We start from the raw sequence: 18,982 nt of genomic DNA, 5'->3' as shown, positions 1-18,982 counted from the left end.
TCCCAGCAAAGTCAGAATCACTCCATCCCTTCAGTGCATCACCCTCATGTTCACTATTTCCATCAAACAGAATACCAACATTTGTGGCTCCCCGCATATACCTCACAAGCCACTTTAATGCAGATCAATGTTCATTTCCATAACTAGTCATATACCTGCTAGTTATTGATATCAGGTCGTGTACTAATCATAGCATACATTAGGCTACCAATAATATTTGTATATGGTATGTTCTGCTTTTCTCTTTCCTCAACTTCATTATTTGGCTTTTGATCTGCAGTTAACTTGTAATGTTGGCCCATAGGAACAGAAACCTCTTTCACATTTTCCATCTTGAACTTCTTGAGCAATCTTGCTACATAATCAGCTTGTGTCAGCCATATCTTCCTCTTCCCTCTCTTTCTTATTATAGACATGCCAAGAATTCTTCTAGCTGGCCCCAGATCTTTCATCTCAAAAGCAGCTCTAAGGTCTCCTTTCACTTTCTGAATTTCCTCCAAATCAGCCCCTGCTAATAGCATATCATCTACATATAGAAGTAGATAAGCTACAACAACTCCACCTACACTCTTTATGTAAACACATTCATCATAAGAAGACCTCAGGAATCCACTTTTGATCATATGAGTATTAAATTTCATGTGCCACTGACGGCTAGCTTGCTTTAAACCATAGATGCTTTGCTTCAACAAACAAACATTGCCTTCATTCCCAGGCTTCACAAAACCCTTTGGCTGGGCCATATAAATGGTTTCTTTCAGATCACCATGCAGAAAAGCAGTCTTGACATCTAACTGCTCAAGTTCCCAATCCTTTCTTGCCACTATTGCCAACAGAATTCTTATTGAAGTATGTTTCACCACAGGGGAAAATACTTCATCATAGTCAATCTCATTCTCTTGTGTGAAACCTCTAGCCACTATTCTGGCTTTGTATCTGACCTTATCTCCATCAGCAGTTTCTATCTTTTTCTTAAAGATCCATTTACAACTCACTATCCTTCTTATATTTGGCTTCTCCACCAGCACCCATGTACCATTTTTCAATAGTGAGTCAATTTCATCTATCATAGCCTGCATCCATTTTTCCCAATCTTTGCTCTGAACTGCTTCCTCATAGTTGCTAGGCTCTGAGTATTCAACCTCCTCTGCTACCATCAGGCAGAAGAACAAGAACCAAGCATCAGAATATCTAGAAGAAGTCGTGTTTCTTCTAGCTCTGTCCTTGGCTAATTTCCAGCTGTTTTGAGCTGATGGGCTTGGTTGTTGTGGCTGATGTGGTGACTGTGGGACATCAGAGACCTTAGATTCTTGATTCTGCTGAGTCTCTTCTGCTGGAACTATCGCAGCGGAAGACACGGAAAACAAACAGGTCATTACGGATCTATTTAGGTGATTATGCATTCGATTCCAATTTCATGCAAATAAACTAGATCTATAGATTAACACATCAAATAAACACATACCTCACTGGGCACGCGAATTCCATGAAATAATATTCAAATACCTTCATGTTATTCAATTACTACCACCCAAGATATCATGTTTGAGTTACGTACACACTCTCCCAAATTGATAAGTCAAAGTGGCGTATGACTGAATAAACAATATTGATATTAATAACATAGACTAGAAAATACTAAACTTTCTAAAATATATATTCTTTCAGTAGATGACAATAAATAATACATTTCGTATTAGATCCTTTCAATGCTTTACCACACCGGTGTTACTAATCTCTTCTTAGGCAAGATAGAATTATCACAAACACCGCAACCATACCAATAGGTAGCCAAGGCCTATCTAGGTTGGGAACTCATTTTTCTTCTTACTAGATCTGGTCAAGTCCCCTAATGGTGAACACATAAAAGTCATCGTATTCTCATACTTTAACCTTCTTAGTAAGAAGCCTTAGACTTGTTTATTATATTTCAATAATAAACCATTATATTATATTATTTATTCTCATAATTAGGTAAACAAGTGGATGTGGCGTTTCTTGTATACATGCATGAGCTGACTGTACAAAGGCATGTACGCTCGAAGCATTTTTTAATATACAAACCCCAACATCTTCATGCTCCACCTCAATCTCAGAAATGTTCATATTCTCAGTTTCCTTATTAGCTTCTGCAGCTGCCTTCTTTTTGAAAGGCAGCTCCTGCTTCCAGAAAATGACATCTCTACTGATGATAACCTTTCCATTCCCAGACTCGATGCACCAAAGCCTGTAGCCGTTTACTCCTGGATGATACCCTATCATGCTGCATTTAATAGCTCTTGCTTCCAGTTTCCCTTGTTTGATGTGTGCAAAAGCTTTGCAGCCAAAAGTTCTCAAATTCTCATAGTTGTTGTTCCTACCAAACCACTTATTGTCTGGTATATCCCCATTCAAACTAGGTGCGGGGCATTTGTTCATCAATTTCACAGCAGTAGATACTGCTTCTGCCTAGAACCTCTTCTCCAAACCAGCTGCCAGCAGCATACACCTGGTTCTTTCCAAGGTGGTACGGTTTGCCCTCTCTGCCGTACCATTTTGTTGTGGATTCATGGGAATTGTTCTATGTCTCTTGATGCCTCTAGACTTGCAAAACTCATCAAATTCTCTGGACAAATACTCCAAACCATTGTCTGTTCTCAAGCATCCCAGACTTGTGCATTTTTCTACCTCCATCTCAATGCATCATTCCTTGAACTTCATGAAAGCCTCTGACTTCTCCTTAAGTATGTAAATCCATATTTTCCTGGAGAAATCATGAACGATGCTCATGTAATATCTTCCACCTCCAATGCACTTCACCTGAGCAGATCCCCATAAGTCACTATGTGCATAGTCAAGTGGCTTTGTTGATGTGTGTATGGCCTTCGGGTAACTCAGCTTCTTTGCCTTGCCCAATACACACCCCTTCACTGAATCACTATCAACATCATCACAGTGCACAAGCCTCTTTTAATCAGCTCCTTCACAGTTCCAATGGCTGGATGACCAAGCCTAGAATGCCACACTTTCAAACTTTCTGCGACAAGAGCACAAGCCACTTCTGAATCTGATTTTAACACAGTGGCTATCATGTAGTACAAACTACCTTTTCTTTCTGCTTTCATCAATATTCTCCCTGATTTGCTGACAGTAATCACCCCAGCTTCAGATACAAACTTACACCCATTTCTCTCAAGTGAGCCCAATGAGATCAAATTTCTTTTAACTTCTGGGATGTATCTGACTGAATTGAGCATAATACTACATCCATTCTCAACTCTTAGCCTGATAGTGCTAACACCTTTTATTGAACATATCTGATTGTTCCCTAGAATAACAGATCCAAATATTTCTTTTATGTCTTCAAACTAAGATAGATTGTGACTCATATGTAAACTGCAGCCAGAGTCCATAATCCACGACCCATTCTCCTTCCTATCCATTACATTCAAGGCTACTGGAACCTCATCCTCTTCAACCTCCTCGGTTGAATTCACCACCTTACCACCACTTTCTTGTTGTTTCCTCTTCCAGGCATAACAATCATTTTTTAAATGGCCTGGCTTCTTGCACCAATGGCAAGAACGAGTCTCCTTTTGATCATTGGAGGTATTCTTGGAGGGCTCATTGAACTTCTTGTACAACTTCTTCCCCTTGGACTTCTTCACATTCAAGCTCTCAGACATTGAGCTACCTGACTTCACCTCCATATTCTGCAGCTCCTTTGATCTCAAGGCAAACTGCACCTCAAGGAATGTCACGGTCTTCTCTTGGCCATACAAGATCGCATCACCAAGCTGATCATAATTTGATGGGAGGGCATTCATAACAGAATTGCCTTGTCCTCATCACCAATCGACACATCAATATTCTCTAGATCATCGACGGTTTTATTAAAATCCTCCAACTGTTCTAATACCCCATTTCCTTCCAAAAACTTATAGGAATACAGTCGTTGTTTCATAATCAACCTATTTGCAAGTGATTTAGTAAGGTACAAATCTTCCAGTAACCATTATACCTGCAACGGTCGTTTCTCTCGCTACTTCCCGCAGAACTTTATCACCAAGGCAGAGAATGATCGTGCTAAAAGCCTTCGCCTCAATATCTGCACGTTGTTGAGCACTCTTCTCACCAAGATCCACAGATTCAGTTTCCTTCCCCTTAATCGACAAAGCAGTAGCTAGACCTTGTTGAGTAAGCATCGCACGCTTCTTCATCTTCCAAAGTGCGAAATCGTTTTTGCCTGTAAATATCTCCGCTTCAAATCTTGATGCCATCGCTGTCGCAGATCCGTCTCCTCCAGAAAAGATTTATCCCCAAATTGATTTTCCCATCGGTCGGCGCCAATTGTTAGAGTATGAGGGGATCGAGTGTGTGTTTGTGTGTGTATCGGAGGAGAGGCGATTGAGAATTGAAAGGAAATCTTATTCAATCAAATTGAGAGAAACGAGCTACAACAATCTATCTAACTGTACTAACTAAACTTCAACAAACTATTTATACAATTTCAATCCCAACGGTCATAAGCAATCAACGACTGAGATGAAAACATCTCTGGATCAGAGATTGATCCGACGGTCCATAAAGCTCATCATATGAAATGATCCCTCGATATTCCTTTCATTCATTTATGCAGCTGATCCATCGATACTCTCACAAAAATGATATGGTATGAAAGTAGAAAATAAACATATTCTTAGTAAAAATTAGTATAAATAGAAAAACAAAAATATTACTTTAATTTAAATACGTGTGAGGTTAGAAAATAAAATATTCCGAAAAGATAAAAATATAATATCAACTATTTTAATGGTTACCATCACAGCTCGCTAAACAAGTTTTCCTTGACTTAGCATGCTGGGCCTTATTAGCATTCGGGCCGGGCTTGGCTGGATTGATACAAGCCCTAGCAGGTTCGGGCCAGAAAATTTGTTATTTTAATTTTTAAATATAATACTTGAGCTGAGCATCGAGTATCGAGCATTCCAGCATTAGTTCCACTTAATTAATTAAATATAATCCTCAAACATATTTTGGTCGAGCATAATTGAGCACTAATTCAATTTCAGTCGTGCAAATCCCGTCAAGTATTCATATTCATTGCATGTTTCATGTGTACAATATATATAGAGATCACATATATATATATATATATATATATATATATATATATATATATATATCCTTGTTGAATTTCTTTCGATCATCCACAAATGTTTCAAGCGTTTAGCATAGACAAGCAATTGATAATAAAAAAAACGTAGAATCTATAAGTGAACACACACTAAAAAAACATATTCGTATTAGTGAGCATATTTTGCGAAAAAGGAGCTCGTGTTTCATTGTGGGAGTATGCAGTTTCGATTGGCATCTTTGACAGTGAAGAGGACGTCGGCCATTGTTGTGTTGTGAAAATTGTAGATGTCTACGAAACAGTGAAAATATAATACTAGTTACTTGACTATTAACGGAAGAATGAAAATATAAACTCCTATACTATTTTTAATTTATTAATTTCCCTACATATATAGTCTAGTAGTATTTGTTAGTACAATGAGATTATCTCATTGATAATTTCATTTTTTTACACTTAGATTATTACCACTCATGCAAATTAACAATAAAATGTAAATTCCCTCACAAAAACTGATGGACCAACCCAACCTTAACCAAAACTATATCTGAAAGCTCTATCTTTTGAAATCTCAACCAATCAACGCCTATATTTCATATTTTGGTGAGTCATAAATATCCATCTCTCATCTATGCCCACTAAAACAAAAAATCTAAATTCCCTCACAAAAACTGATGGTCCAAAACCAACAGAATCTTGAAACCCAATGAGAACACAGATAGAGATATGAACAAGATAAGAACTCCAACCACTTCCCACCTATAAGTTAATCCCAACCGCCACCTCCATTTCTCATCCTCAAACAATCACCCTTAATAACATCAAACAACCGCCACCACATCTCCACTCTCCAATGGCCGCCTCCACAATGGCTCTCTCCTCCCCATCCTTCGCCGGTCAGGCGGTCAAGACCACCACCCCCCAGCTCTCCGCCAGCAACGGCGGCCGCGTCTCCATGCGCAAAGCCACCTCCAAGTCCGTCTCCTCCGGCAGCCCCTGGTACGGCCCCGACCGCGTCAAGTACCTGGGCCCCTTCTCCGGCGAGGCCCCCAGCTACCTCACCGGCGAGTTCCCCGGCGACTACGGCTGGGACACCGCAGGGCTCTCCGCCGACCCAGAGACCTTCGCCAAGAACAGAGAGCTGGAGGTGATCCACTCGAGGTGGGCCATGCTCGGCGCCCTCGGCTGCGTCTTCCCCGAGCTCCTCTCCCGCAACGGCGTCAAGTTCGGGGAAGCCGTGTGGTTCAAGGCCGGCGCTCAGATCTTCAGCGAGGGCGGCCTGGACTACTTGGGAAACCCCAGCTTGGTCCATGCTCAGAGCATCTTGGCCATCTGGGCTTCCCAAGTGGTCCTCATGGGAGCCGTTGAGGGCTACCGCATTGCCGGTGGGCCCCTCGGTGAGGTCACTGACCCCATCTACCCTGGTGGGAGCTTTGACCCCTTGGGCTTGGCTGATGACCCTGAGGCCTTCGCCGAGCTTAAGGTGAAGGAGCTCAAGAACGGGAGGCTCGCCATGTTTTCCATGTTCGGATTCTTTGTTCAGGCGATCGTCACCGGAAAGGGCCCCTTGGAGAACCTTGCTGACCACCTTGCTGACCCGGTTAACAACAATGCCTGGGCCTTTGCCACCAACTTTGTTCCCGGAAAGTGAGGAGAAGAATGAGAGTTTGAGATTGAGATTGAGATTGTTGCTTTAGTTTGGTCACTTGTAAAGTTTCATGTGGATTGTTGGAATATAAATGCCATATCTTGAGGTTCAATGTGTTTTTCTCAATTGAAATTCTTGAAATTGAATTCCTCCTAATTTATTTTGTTACATGAGAAAGAATGTTCAGATTTATTGGGTATTGCCGTATTGTTACTAGATTAAATATTCTTGTTTAATTCATCAAACATATTTTGTGACAGAAAATGGCACAAGGAATTTATCTGTAAGTTAAACATCACAACGTTGATTAAGACTACTTTGATCTGTAAACGTTTGCAATTGTAACATAATTTCTTATTCCTTTTTTATTGCAACATTCCTATGTTTTTACTCGTGAAACTACTTTGATCGGAAATAACAGCATTTTCCAATATTAATGAGTAACTATTAGTTAAGTTATTTAGGGGTGTTTTTTTTTTAAAGTTTCATTTTTTAATCAGTATTATTAATATTTATTTGGATGCATTTAATCAAAGGAATGATATAATAGTAGAACACATAAAATGAAATACTAACAAGTAATCCGAACTAATTATAAAATAGCCTTAATATTAAGTGCATATATTTACAAGTAAAAATATAATGGTGTTAATTAAGAGTATAAATGAAAGAATTGGAGCCGAGCACAAACGCTGCCCTCTGGATCAGCTCCACAAGCACACAAGTAACACGAACGTCAACATCCGTGGCTTAACTCTACCAATATACAAATGTAGACGACCTCAATGGTCGCCTTGCATCAGTCTCTGCTCCTCGCTCTGGCGATAGACGTGTGATAATGTTCTTCATACAATGGTGCTGAAGAGTCCCAACTGAAATCCAAGTTCATCACCTTTTGTACAAGCTGTTTCCAACTATCAGCATCGTTCATATAATGGTTAAATGCCCGTTTCAATACATTGTTGAAACCCTGTATACATTCAAACAAAAAAAAAACAAATGTTGGTTATGAAAATGCACTCTTTAGAGAAATATATACTATTCATAATTCATCTCATTTACAATTCTGAGTTACCTTCTCGTTAGCGTTCAAGAATGTATATCCATTTCTGTGATGTGCAGGTATGGTATCGTCGTCAAAATAAAAAACACTGCAATGTTATTTACAACCGTGACTGTATGAACCGAGTATGTAGGTAAGTGCAAAACAAACAAATATGCAGTGCCACTGTGATTCAAAAAGTCATATGCATATGATTTTAACCTGTCATTTAGTCCTCCAGTCTTCCTTACGATGGGAACTGACCCGTATCTCATAGCAATCATCTGCACATGTGTGATTTTGAATAAGATTCAATCATGCGAATGCCTGAAGCTTATGATGCCGTGTGTACAGGATACCTGAGTAAGGCCACAAGGCTCGAAGATGGATGGGATGATCAACATGTCTGAGGCAGCATAGACCAAGTGTGAAAGAGCCTCGTCATATTTCAGTATCAATCGAGCATGTTCATGAGTCTTAAAATGATCACAGATTTCTTTAAACTCCCTCTGGAAAATGGGAACGCCCATTATCAGTATGGGTTAATAAAGAACATTCCACTTCTGAAGCCACACAGCTAACATCATAATCGACTGTGGGGGGCGGGGGGGTAATTTTTGCCTCCAATAAACACAATGAATACAATATAAGCACATATATACAGTAATAATATTAAGTACTGTAAATGGGAAAACTTTAAATATCTCAATGTAATAAGAAACACCAACTTCTCAAAATAACATTTGAAATTGAGAAACCCGAACTTACCTGAATCTCAGGGACGGGACTTGAACCAAGAAGAACGAACTGACCACCTAACTCCAATGTCCGGTATATTGCATGCTTTATAAGATGTACACCCTTTTGAGGTACCAATCTAGTTATGCAAGCAATCTGCACATGACGTTTTGTATCACAAGAAAGCAGTATCCCAGCAGGTGAGCAAGACATTAGCATGAACAGAAAGGAATTCTCTCATATTTTATAGATGTAGTGTGTATCTATCTCCCTTTAAAGCAATCGGTAGGATCAACCAAAAATCTAATCAGGCCAATAAATAAACAACATTATGATTACATTAGCACTAGTAATGAAATTTAAACAAGAAGAAGCTCCAGAACAGTTCCCGTGGTAATTAATGGTATGAGTGGCAAAATTGTGAGTTTTGAGCAGTTATCGGGCTGGCAAAGGCTCAGAACAAATTGTCATCAATTTCAAACTATACTTACCAATGGCTGTCTGCTGTTGGTTGATGACAATTTTAGATATCTCCTTAAAGCTTCTTTGTTTTCTGCTTTGCCATCAATGTCATTGGAATGGTACTGAACCTTCAAAAAGGGGTCAGTTGCTGGATTCCATGCATCAGTATCAATTCCATTTAAAATTCCGACAAACTTCTTTGAATACGTATTAATCGTGTCCTGCAGGCCTCGCCCACCCTGAACATCATGAGAAGAAGATAGGATAAAAAAATCTGATAACTCAACCAATCATGTGAATGCTTTTGATTAATGGCTCCATGGTTGCTTAGACAATGATACGTAAGAAATGAGCTGCAGAATACAAAAGAAAGAGATTGGGAATACAAGTACAGCTGGTGCGAAAGCATATTTATTCATACCTCTGAACCTCGCACCTCTTGGGCATAGGTTGGTGAAACTGTTGTCACAATATTAGAGAACACCACAGCACCCTGATAAGCGACAAGGACATGCCAAATGAAAGAACAATAGAAACCGTGAAGTTGAAACTGGTCCAAATATGTCATGATGAAAATGAAGAGTCAACGTTTAAGCACTAACCTACTACAAACCAATTACTATAAGTAGATAAAGAGGTTCTCTGCCACAGAATGATGTCTCTCTTTACAGTGCAGACCTAAAAGCTTTTTACTCTTGGGTGGTAATCATGGTACACAGGGGAGATCTTGTTACCTTAACGGGGTTGACCATGTCATTTGCTGAGTGATCTTGCATCCTATCAGGTCTGTTGAGTTGGCGAACATCAAGACCACAAGATGCTAGCTCAGAAGCTGGAGCTGATCCTTGATACTCAAAATTGTGACATGTAAAACATATTCTGGCTGAATCCAATCCTTTTGGTACGTATAGATCCCAATAAAGGGGTGCCTGCCACATTTAACAAGAAGGAAAATGTAAAAAAGAATGCCAGGGAGGCACAGAAGAAAGGTTAAAATTTAGTATTCATACAACGAAAGCTGTTTGCCAATCATGACTATGGATTATGTCCGGTTTCTTCCCAGCTTGAAGAATTAACTCAAGTGCTGCCCTGCTAAAGTATGAAAACCTCCTAAAATCATCACTCTCTCCATAAAATTGATTCCTCCAGAAGAATTTACTTGGATGAAGAGGTTCGATGAAATAAACAGGAATCCCTAGATATGGTCAAAATTACAGCCAACTAAAGTATTAGGACACAACAAAGAAGCAAAAATATTTTCACTTTGGAACTGAAATAATTCTAGACCTTCAACAGTGCCAACCCAGATTTTGTTTTTGAACAGTTGACGATCAAAATATGACTCCACAGGCATATCCAGAACCTGCATCAACAAAAGAAGATCCAGGTTAGAGAGTATTATTAAAATAAAAGAGCACCTCCATCAAACGCCATTTACCTTTAAATCCTGTATGGTCTCATACTGCATGCAATCATATTTTGGTAGAACAATTTCCACAAGGTGCCCCTTCCTCTGAAGCGCTTTACTAAAACCAGTCACTACATCTCCCAATCCACCCACCTTACATACATTTTAGCAGATAAGAAAGAAACAAAATGTGCATACAAAGCAAACATAAAACAAGAACAAATGGTACTTAAACACGCCAACAGTTTACACGATGTGCAAAATACTTATGGAGATTAAGAAAATAGAATTGCTTACTTTCATGCAAGACCTAGATGAATACTAAGACAAACTTTCCCCATACACTCAAACTTCCTTACATTATATTCATCAATATATATGCAACTTACATTCTATGAGTTTATACTCAGAACAGACAACCATAGATGTTCATATAGACATTTGCAACACAAAAGCAGTACCCTCCAGAAGTTTATATCAAGCACACCTTAGCCACAGGTGCCATCTCTGCCGCAATATGTATGATATGTAACCTTTCACTATACAATGACAACAAATTTGAGTCAATATATGTCAGATCATGTATGAAAAAACATTTTGAATCATTGCCTTTTATGCTTACCCTGTCGTTGGTGACGTTAATCCGAGAAATGTCGAAATAATTTCCCTCTCACTCTTTCCTTGCATTGACACATAAGAATCAGATATGCTCCTCTCCCTCTTCCATATCATTTCTCTTAACCACTTCACTTGATCCACTGAAATCTTCTTTTCAAGAAACCATCCATCCACCAAAAGCAATAAAATGGACCAAAACTCAGAAGGCCTGTCATGCACAGCTCCATATTCTTGCCTTTTCTTGCTTTCTTCTTTCAATGCATTAAGTGTGTCCTGGAACGCCTTCATAGAATCTTGACACAATTTAATATAGTAATGTGTCGCTTCATCAGAATTTTGTAGGCGGTTATCCAATAGTTCTATATTTTGCTGCATTAGTTCAGTATGTTGCTGCATTTTCTCTGATGACAGTTTATAGTCGCTGGTCTTACTGATAGATTCTTCAAGATAATCAACCTTCTTAAGGAGTTCTTGGTTTAGCTTCAGAGCTTCAATCACTTGTTCTGCCTGCTCTGTTGCCTTATCTAAGAGTGTCTGTATATCCTCTACTTTCTCATATAAACTCTTGCGTTCAGATTTCAAGCTAGAGATTTTTGAAACATCTTCATGAGAAGCTGCAAGTTTACACTCCAACTCTGTGAAAGAGGACTGCAACAATGACCGTTCATCCTCCAATGTTTGAACACGCTGCTCAGTTCCTGTAATATGACTAAGCTCTGCCTTAAGAGCCTGTAGCTCATCATGCAAGGCCATATTCTCTGACCTTAATGAATCTAATTCCTGGCTAAAAGAATTGATAATGTCAAATTGCGAAGAAGAAACAACATTATTCAAGTCCAGTTCAAGTTCTCTTCAAGGAGTTCCACGTGTATCTTCTCTTCTGTAGCCACTTTCAGACGTGCAACAGTTTCAGCCAGTTTCATCTCCAAATTGTTAATTTCTCCCTGCAATGACTTTTTTTCGCTGAGAAATTTTTCAAGATCCTCAAGAGCACGTATACGAGCCTCATTAAGAAGATTTATATCTGTAATGCAATAAGCAGCAGATACAAAAAGTTCAGCTAGCAGAAAAGCAAGACTACATTTTTAGATTTTCAGCTAGAAAAAATGTTGAGCTCTCATAAATCACATCCACATTCTGCGCATAACAATTCCTGCGATTCTACTGATCAAAGATAGTGCAAGTAAGAGACCACACTAATATAAATGGATCAAGTTGAGTCATGACTTACTCATTTCAGCACTTCGTATCATTCTAATTAAATCTTGAAGATGAATGCTTGAGCGTTGCCGTCCTCCATTTCCAGTGGACTGTTTTCAAAGATATGATTATCAAATGCTTACTCTATCAACAGAACAACCTAGAGAAAAGAAACTGTAGATTTCAAACCCCTTAACAATTATCAAAACCGATATGATTGGCAAGAGTTACCTATGAATGTCCTAATACGTTGGAAATTGATAAGATATACAAAATCATGCAATTGACGTGCACCTGAGTTCTTTTCAGTGATAAATTGTAGGCATGAACCCTGTGATACTACATAAACAGCAACATATATGAAAGCACATCTCATGTTTCAAAAGTAACATTTGAAAATATATTGTGTTTAGCTATGTCATTAGAAACTTTTTTGCTCTCCCATAAATATGTGTACGAAGCTGAAATCATAAAAAAAAAGGCCAAATGAAGAATGAACCAGGGGGTACATACTGGAATGTCATTTGACAGAAAAGAACTGCTCGTGTTTTCACCGTTTAAGTGCACTGATCCCTCTGAATAGCCAATAGTGTCAATGTGCAAAGACCTAACTTCATGTGGTTGAGAAGAACTGATGTAACCCCCTCCTTCCAAGTATTCATATTCTATTACAGGAACATTATTGTTGGAATCTGTTTCTTGATCTGAACCTGAATTGCTACCTTTGGGCAAGCTGCTACCAATATTTGTCTCAAAACTTGTATTTATTGGTAAAGCGTCGCCTTTGCGCGTGTGGCTTGTATCAATTTTGCTATCATCAATAGGCTTAAAACTTGTATTTGTTGGGAGATTAATTTTCTTTGCTTGCTGTCTCTTATTTTGCAAACTGCAGAAGAGGCATCCAATATACATCATGTTGCAAAGGTAGGGGGAAAATAATTAGCACCCGAAGTAGATCTTTTCAATGGCATCATGATAGCTAGAGTATGCAAACAACAAACAAAGTGAACTGGCAAGTTTCTCGATTGCAGTTGTAACTATAACTCCGTTTATCATAATTTGAAAATATTTACTTGTGGCCACCTTTAAAAAAAAACTCTTGCCAGATAAAGAGTAATCATGTAAAAACAGTGTCATTGGTAATGAAGCACAAATTACAAATCGAGCTATATTTACGTCAGCATCACTGATTGACAAACAAATCAATTTCCCACCATTAAAAATGGCTAATAAGCAAGGAATGAATCAACAATTTCAAAGGCATCTAACACTTGGACGAATCCAAGAGGTAAAACCAGCAAGAAAAAGCAACGAAATCGGATAGTATTAAAAAACAAAAAAAGGGAAACCTGAAGTGACGCTGGCTTATTTTACAAGACGTTGGGTACCAACGCTGCCAAGAGGAAGAAAAGAGTCTGACTCGAGGAGACTTGAGTCCGGCGCCAACCAATCCGCGACGGAGAAAGCACGTCGACGGCGCCGACTCCATCAGGCGATCATCACTTTGTGTGTATGTAAGAGAAAATAAACGGTTGTTTAGAACCAACGACTGCTTAGCTTTAATTTGGAGCTTCGCTTTTGTCTTCTTCCTCATCTCGCACTTTTTAAGTACAAATGCGGCGATACTTATTTTATTCATCATATATTTATCGAAAATTATATTATCTGTTCAAAATTTCTATTTTAGTCCTAAATTGAGTTGGGGCAAAATAGGAAGTATGGAGCTTGAGTAATATTGGGGCGTCCCCTGCCTCTCCCACGGCAACGGCTGCCGCCGCTGCATGCCGCTCTGAATCTGCGGTTTCTGATCTCTTTCGCGACATTTACGATACACAATTATTAGGTAAATTCTTCCGTTCTTTTGAATCGTAAAGAAGTTAGATACTGTTATTGAAATCATAGATGATTACAATGTTCCTTCAGAAACCTCTAGTTTGTTTGATTTTGGTAAGTTGTTGATCTCCGTTGGATAATTTATACCACAGGTGTGATTTGTTGTTGCAGCTGCGATACGGCATAATTCCTGCGATGGAGAACGGAAGCAGTTGTTTCATTCCCAATGTGGGATTGCTAAACTTTGCGATTTTGCTGATAATTGCTTCCTCTACCTTGCTTTTGTTCCGGATTCTGTATGTTATATACCGAAGCAGCAAACAATTACACAATAGACCTCCAGGACCTCTGAGTACATTGATAGTTCTAGGTTCAGGTACCAAATTCTTTCCTTTCTTGTCTTGATTTCCATATGGCAGGACGCATATGTAAAATTGTTGTGTTTTATTCAGAGTCTGGTTTTGATTTTTACCCTTTTGATCCAAATCTAGGTGGTCACACTGCAGAGATGCTGAACCTGTTAGCTGTTATGCAGATGGAGAGATTTAAACCTAGATGCTATATCGCTGCTGCCACTGATAACATGAGCCTTCAGAAAGCTCGTGTGATGGAGGACACCTTGAAGAACAAGGTAAAATGATATTCTTTAGCTATTCCTCATAGTATATGATATTCTTCCTATTATATTATGGTTATGCTGGTATTTGTATGTTTAGTTTACATGTAAATGAAACATCAGTCAGATTTTGAGATTGAAATTATGCTTATTTTCATTCTATTTTATATGTGGGATAGAAATGTGGACGTGGTTTGTACTTGACTTTGGAATAGAACTGTGATGTTGTGAGATACATGGGATATAGTATATGAACAATTGGACATGTAAAGGGGGCATTTACTTTGACCGGTATGATAGATTAATAAAACATAGATTGAATATTTGAAAGATAAGATGCAAAACAGCTCAAAAGTAAATGGCCATTTGCTTTGATGTATTGATTAAATTTGAGCTTGTTTTGGCCTTTGGGTTGAATGATCATTGGTGAACATGTATGTGGGCAGAAAGTAAGTTGTTTGGTTTTGAAGATAATTGAACACTACTACTTTTCCTCCTTATTTCTCCTATTAAATGCTCTGACATATATTTGATGTGCTAGGCAGAAGCTGAGACAGTAGGCACTTCAGATTTTATGCAAATTTACCGAAGTCGCGAGGTTGGCCAGTCTTACATAACTTCAGTTGGCACAACTTTAGCTGCTTTAGCCCATGCATTATGGCTAATGATCAAAATCAGACCTCAAGTGGTATTGTGATTTCTTAATACGCTTAACTATGATAAGCATTGTGTACTTTTATTTGCTCTACTCAATATTTTCAATTTGCAGATTTTGTGCAATGGGCCTGGGACTTGTATACCACTATGTGCCATTGCTTTTGTTTTCAAGGTTTGCATAACTTTTTTTTGGCAATTTATGCCCTGTTAATTAGGGGTTTATTTTCTGAAAATTTGAGAACATTGTTAAACTGCAACGTTCAGGTTTTTGGGATTAGGTGGTCGTCCATTTTCTATGTTGAGAGTATTGCTAGAGTCAGAAGGCTATCTTTGAGCGGGTTGCTCCTTTACAAACTACGGATGGCTGATCAAATATTTGTGCAGTGGCCACAGCTGAAGAGCAAATACCCTCGAGCTAATTATGTTGGTCGTCTCATGTAACATGACTCTTGTTCTTGCTCCTTTTAGGTACTTCTAGTTTCCCGAATTATACTCTAGCTTTATTTCCTTTTGCTTTGGTCCATATGTAAACCTTGTTGTGACATTGGTCGAACCAGAGTAAGCAGGTATATATAGGGTTAGTTTGCCGTTCTTTTACATATGTGCATGAGTTGCAAGGAAACATATGGCAAGAGCTACTATATTTCATCCCATTTTGATAGTAGATGAAGCAATCTATTAGTCTTTATTCATCTAAAGGCTGAGAAAAATTGTGGGATTGTTTATTTGCAGGATTAATCCAATTAGCAACCAAACCGTGCACTTCTGGAAAAAAAGTTGTGGGATATCTTAAGCAGAAATGTATTCTAAGACGTTTATTCACAAAAACATGGGATTTTTCACATCTGGCTTTGAAAAAATACAGATATCTGACATTAACTTGGTGCATACAGGTTTAACTATACGAATTATATACACTGCAATCACATATTTGTAGAATCTTGGTGCTCTTGAAATGTAAAACTAGTTGACTTCATATGATGCAGCATTTTGGATCAATTAATCTTTGTTTGCCTGTAAATTTTTTTTATATGAGCATCCTCGATCGTTGAGCACTACATTATTTATGTGTTTTCGAACATTATCTACATAGGATAAGTTGAGCACTCGACCTATCAGCGTGACTCAGAATCGGCGGTGGTACAGGTTTCCGGTGGTGGATCCACATGTCCTTTTTGGGTGGGATGATGATGAACAAGAAAATGGTGATAAACATAAGACAGCGAACCCCACAGAGCCAACAACAAAGCCACAACCTTGACACCACTCATCTCATCCTTGAAAACCACAACTGCAACAACCGGCACGACGCCCACACCCACTGCGCTCACCACATTCCCGAACACAGCCGAGATCTTAATAATCAAAGCCACCATCCCCACCCCAAACACCTGCCACGCCACTGCCGAACCCACCACCACCGCCGCGTACCCCGCCTTCCCCATCTCAAACCCCTCAACCTCCCCCTTCAGCTGCCGCCACTCCCCGCTCCCGAAAAGTCCGGACACGAGCACCAGACTCGCCGCCATCGGCTCATAGAAAATCACGTCCATGATCTCCTTCACCGTCTGTCGCCTCAGCACTTTCCCGTACGCCAGCTGCTCGGACGACTGCACCAGCGTGTACCCTGCTGCGCCGCCCAGCGTGCACGCGAACCCCGCTGCATACTTGCCCCTGGGTGCCGCCTCTGTGGCGGCGCCCGGCTGCAGGGCGAGGAGGACGGAGGAGAGAGTGAGGAGGAAAACGGAGTTGAGCGCTGTGGGGCTGAGTTTCTGAGCGTTGATGAGGTTAGAGAAGAGGGCGTTGAATCCGAGCTGGGTGGCGCAGATGAGAGAGAAAGTGGAAAGAGGGAGATACATGAGGCCGACGGAATATAGCATGCAAATGAATGCAAGAAATGTGCCGAAACATGCGTATAAAACGAGGAGCGCTAGAGTGTGATCGGAGGAATGATCCGAGAAGGTTTGTTTGTTTCTTGATTTGATGATGAAGATGAAAGGGACAAGTAGCGGGAAGCCGGCGGTCTACACCAGCGCCGCCATGTATTTGGATTTGCCGCCTTTTTCGTAGTATAATCTGCCGAGAAGCGTCACTGCTGACTGGCCGGTGAGGACGAGGAGTGAATAGACCGCCGTTTCCGACCATTTTTTGTATTGCAACATATTGTTCTTGTTGGAATTGGCATTGTTATCTGTGGAGTTGGAGTCCATTTCTTGAATCGGAATATCCATGGAGAAAGTAGAAATCAAGAAGCTTTGTGTTTTTATAGGATTTTTGGCATTGGGACAAATTAAATAGGAAGTGTACGATGTTTGCTTTGAATTTGTTCGATTTTATTGATTGGTATTCAGAATTATACTCCCACGTAGATTTGTGATTCTTGAACATGCACATTCATAGTGTGAGTTCTATGCGCAATAAACGTGACTTTCATAGTTCACTATAAAAAAGGGGAATTTACCGAGCATACATCATCAAGCTCTCGAACAATCAACTAAAATATTGAGCACTTTTCAAATATGAAAAGAATAGTATGAAACATCGGGGAAACGATCATAGTAGTGTAGCGAGTAAGTTTCCGAGCATGGTCAAAGTTCTCGGAACATTTTGGCAGAAGAGTTTGCGGGAGACATTTTCACGGACATCATGAAATATTCTTAGCACAGAAGTATGCTTTTATCCAACCAAGACACATGTTCTTGGAAGTTATGAGATGACGAAATTTTTATAATTCAAGCAAGACACATGTTTTTGGAAGTTAATACGAAATATGCTTAGCATAACTGTGCACCGAAAGTTGTCACTGTCCGAGTACTTACATCTCTGTCTCTAAAATTGCCACCAGAAATTGACCAATCCATTTAAGTTATAATCTATCTTGCTCTCCAATTTGTATGGTTTATTTTTGGCATCCTTACTACTGAAATGTAATAAGATTAAATTTATTCATAACTAAATATGGCGTCAAATTATTTCAGCATCTGTGTTCTATCAGATTATTCAAAATCAAACAATAAAAAAATAGTTCCGTTGCCGGGACTTGAACCCGGGTCTCTCGGGTGAGAGCCGAGTATCCTAACCAACTAGACTACAACGGATTGCTGATGGATCTTCTACTGTTAATTATCTAGTTATCATAAATTTATTATCAATTGAAGCTCTAGTGTATATAAGAGCATCTCCAATGGCGGACGTCCGATCGGACATCCGCGACGGGCGACCGGGACGTCCGCCATTGTGGCGTGGAAGGTAGGATACGGACGTCCCGTAAGGACGTCGGATGTCCTCGGACGTGCGGGCGACGGGAGGGCGGACGTCCGCCATTGTGGTGTGGGTCGGACGTCCGGTATTAAAATTATTTTTAAAAAAACTCTATATATACGGCTCGTTGCACTTCATACGGACGACGAGGAGTGAGCCGAGTCAAAAATTTTATTATGTAATTTTTTCTTTTTTATTATGTAATTTTTTTTCTTTTTTTATGTAATTTTTTTAATGAAGCATTTGCAATTTTCCCGTATTCCGTGTCAAAATTATAATTCCGTTACGTATATTTGTGAATTTGTGATTTTTTTATTGCGGGAAGCCCTAGTGGGAAGGGCGATGGGAAGGGCGGATTGTGAAGGGGATGTCCTAGTGACGTG

The 18,982-nt window shown here is 39.5% G+C and overlaps 2 protein-coding genes, 1 non-coding gene and 2 pseudogenes across 6 annotated transcripts; 2 read left to right on the top strand and 3 right to left on the bottom strand.

Moving 5' to 3' along the window:
• The first annotated feature begins 5,897 nt into the window (after nucleotides 1-5,897).
• LOC121742218 (chlorophyll a-b binding protein of LHCII type 1-like) lies at nucleotides 5,898-6,876 on the top strand. Its single transcript, XM_042135299.1, has one exon. The coding sequence runs from the start codon at nucleotides 5,970-5,972 to the stop codon at nucleotides 6,765-6,767; it is 798 nt and encodes a 265-aa protein (XP_041991233.1). The 5' UTR covers nucleotides 5,898-5,969; the 3' UTR covers nucleotides 6,768-6,876.
• A 467-nt stretch (nucleotides 6,877-7,343) lies between these two features.
• LOC121741357 lies at nucleotides 7,344-13,874 on the bottom strand (annotated as a pseudogene).
• A 60-nt stretch (nucleotides 13,875-13,934) lies between these two features.
• Nucleotides 13,935-17,706, top strand: LOC121741358 (UDP-N-acetylglucosamine transferase subunit ALG14-like). Of its 4 annotated transcripts, none has more exons than XM_042134083.1 (7): nucleotides 13,935-14,075; nucleotides 14,237-14,441; nucleotides 14,557-14,696; nucleotides 15,223-15,369; nucleotides 15,451-15,510; nucleotides 15,603-15,806; nucleotides 16,071-16,337. In XM_042134083.1, exons 2-6 carry the CDS (start codon nucleotides 14,261-14,263, stop codon nucleotides 15,777-15,779), a joined length of 705 nt encoding a protein of 234 aa, XP_041990017.1. In that variant the 5' UTR covers nucleotides 13,935-14,075; nucleotides 14,237-14,260; the 3' UTR covers nucleotides 15,780-15,806; nucleotides 16,071-16,337. The 4 variants fall into 4 exon arrangements, with proteins under 4 accessions (XP_041990017.1, XP_041990018.1, XP_041990020.1 ...); XM_042134084.1 differs by lacking the exon at nucleotides 16,071-16,337 and adding an exon at nucleotides 16,485-17,706 and having other exon boundaries at nucleotides 13,937-14,075; nucleotides 14,218-14,441; XM_042134086.1 differs by lacking the exon at nucleotides 16,071-16,337 and adding an exon at nucleotides 16,432-17,706 and having other exon boundaries at nucleotides 13,937-14,075; nucleotides 14,218-14,441.
• Nucleotides 16,454-17,569, bottom strand: LOC121810783 (annotated as a pseudogene).
• Nucleotides 17,707-18,363: 657 nt separating the features above from the next.
• On the bottom strand, nucleotides 18,364-18,436 carry TRNAE-CUC. The gene has a single exon. It is a non-coding gene; the product is annotated as a tRNA-Glu (tRNA).
• Nucleotides 18,437-18,982: the final 546 nt, after the last annotated feature.

The sequence above is a fragment of the Salvia splendens genome, chromosome 7 (genome assembly GCF_004379255.2).
Source record: "Salvia splendens isolate huo1 chromosome 7, SspV2, whole genome shotgun sequence".
NCBI classification, from domain to species: Eukaryota; Viridiplantae; Streptophyta; class Magnoliopsida; order Lamiales; family Lamiaceae; genus Salvia; species Salvia splendens.
The sequence above is the reverse complement of the archived record's forward strand: the minus strand, read 5'-3'. Positions and strand labels throughout refer to the sequence as shown.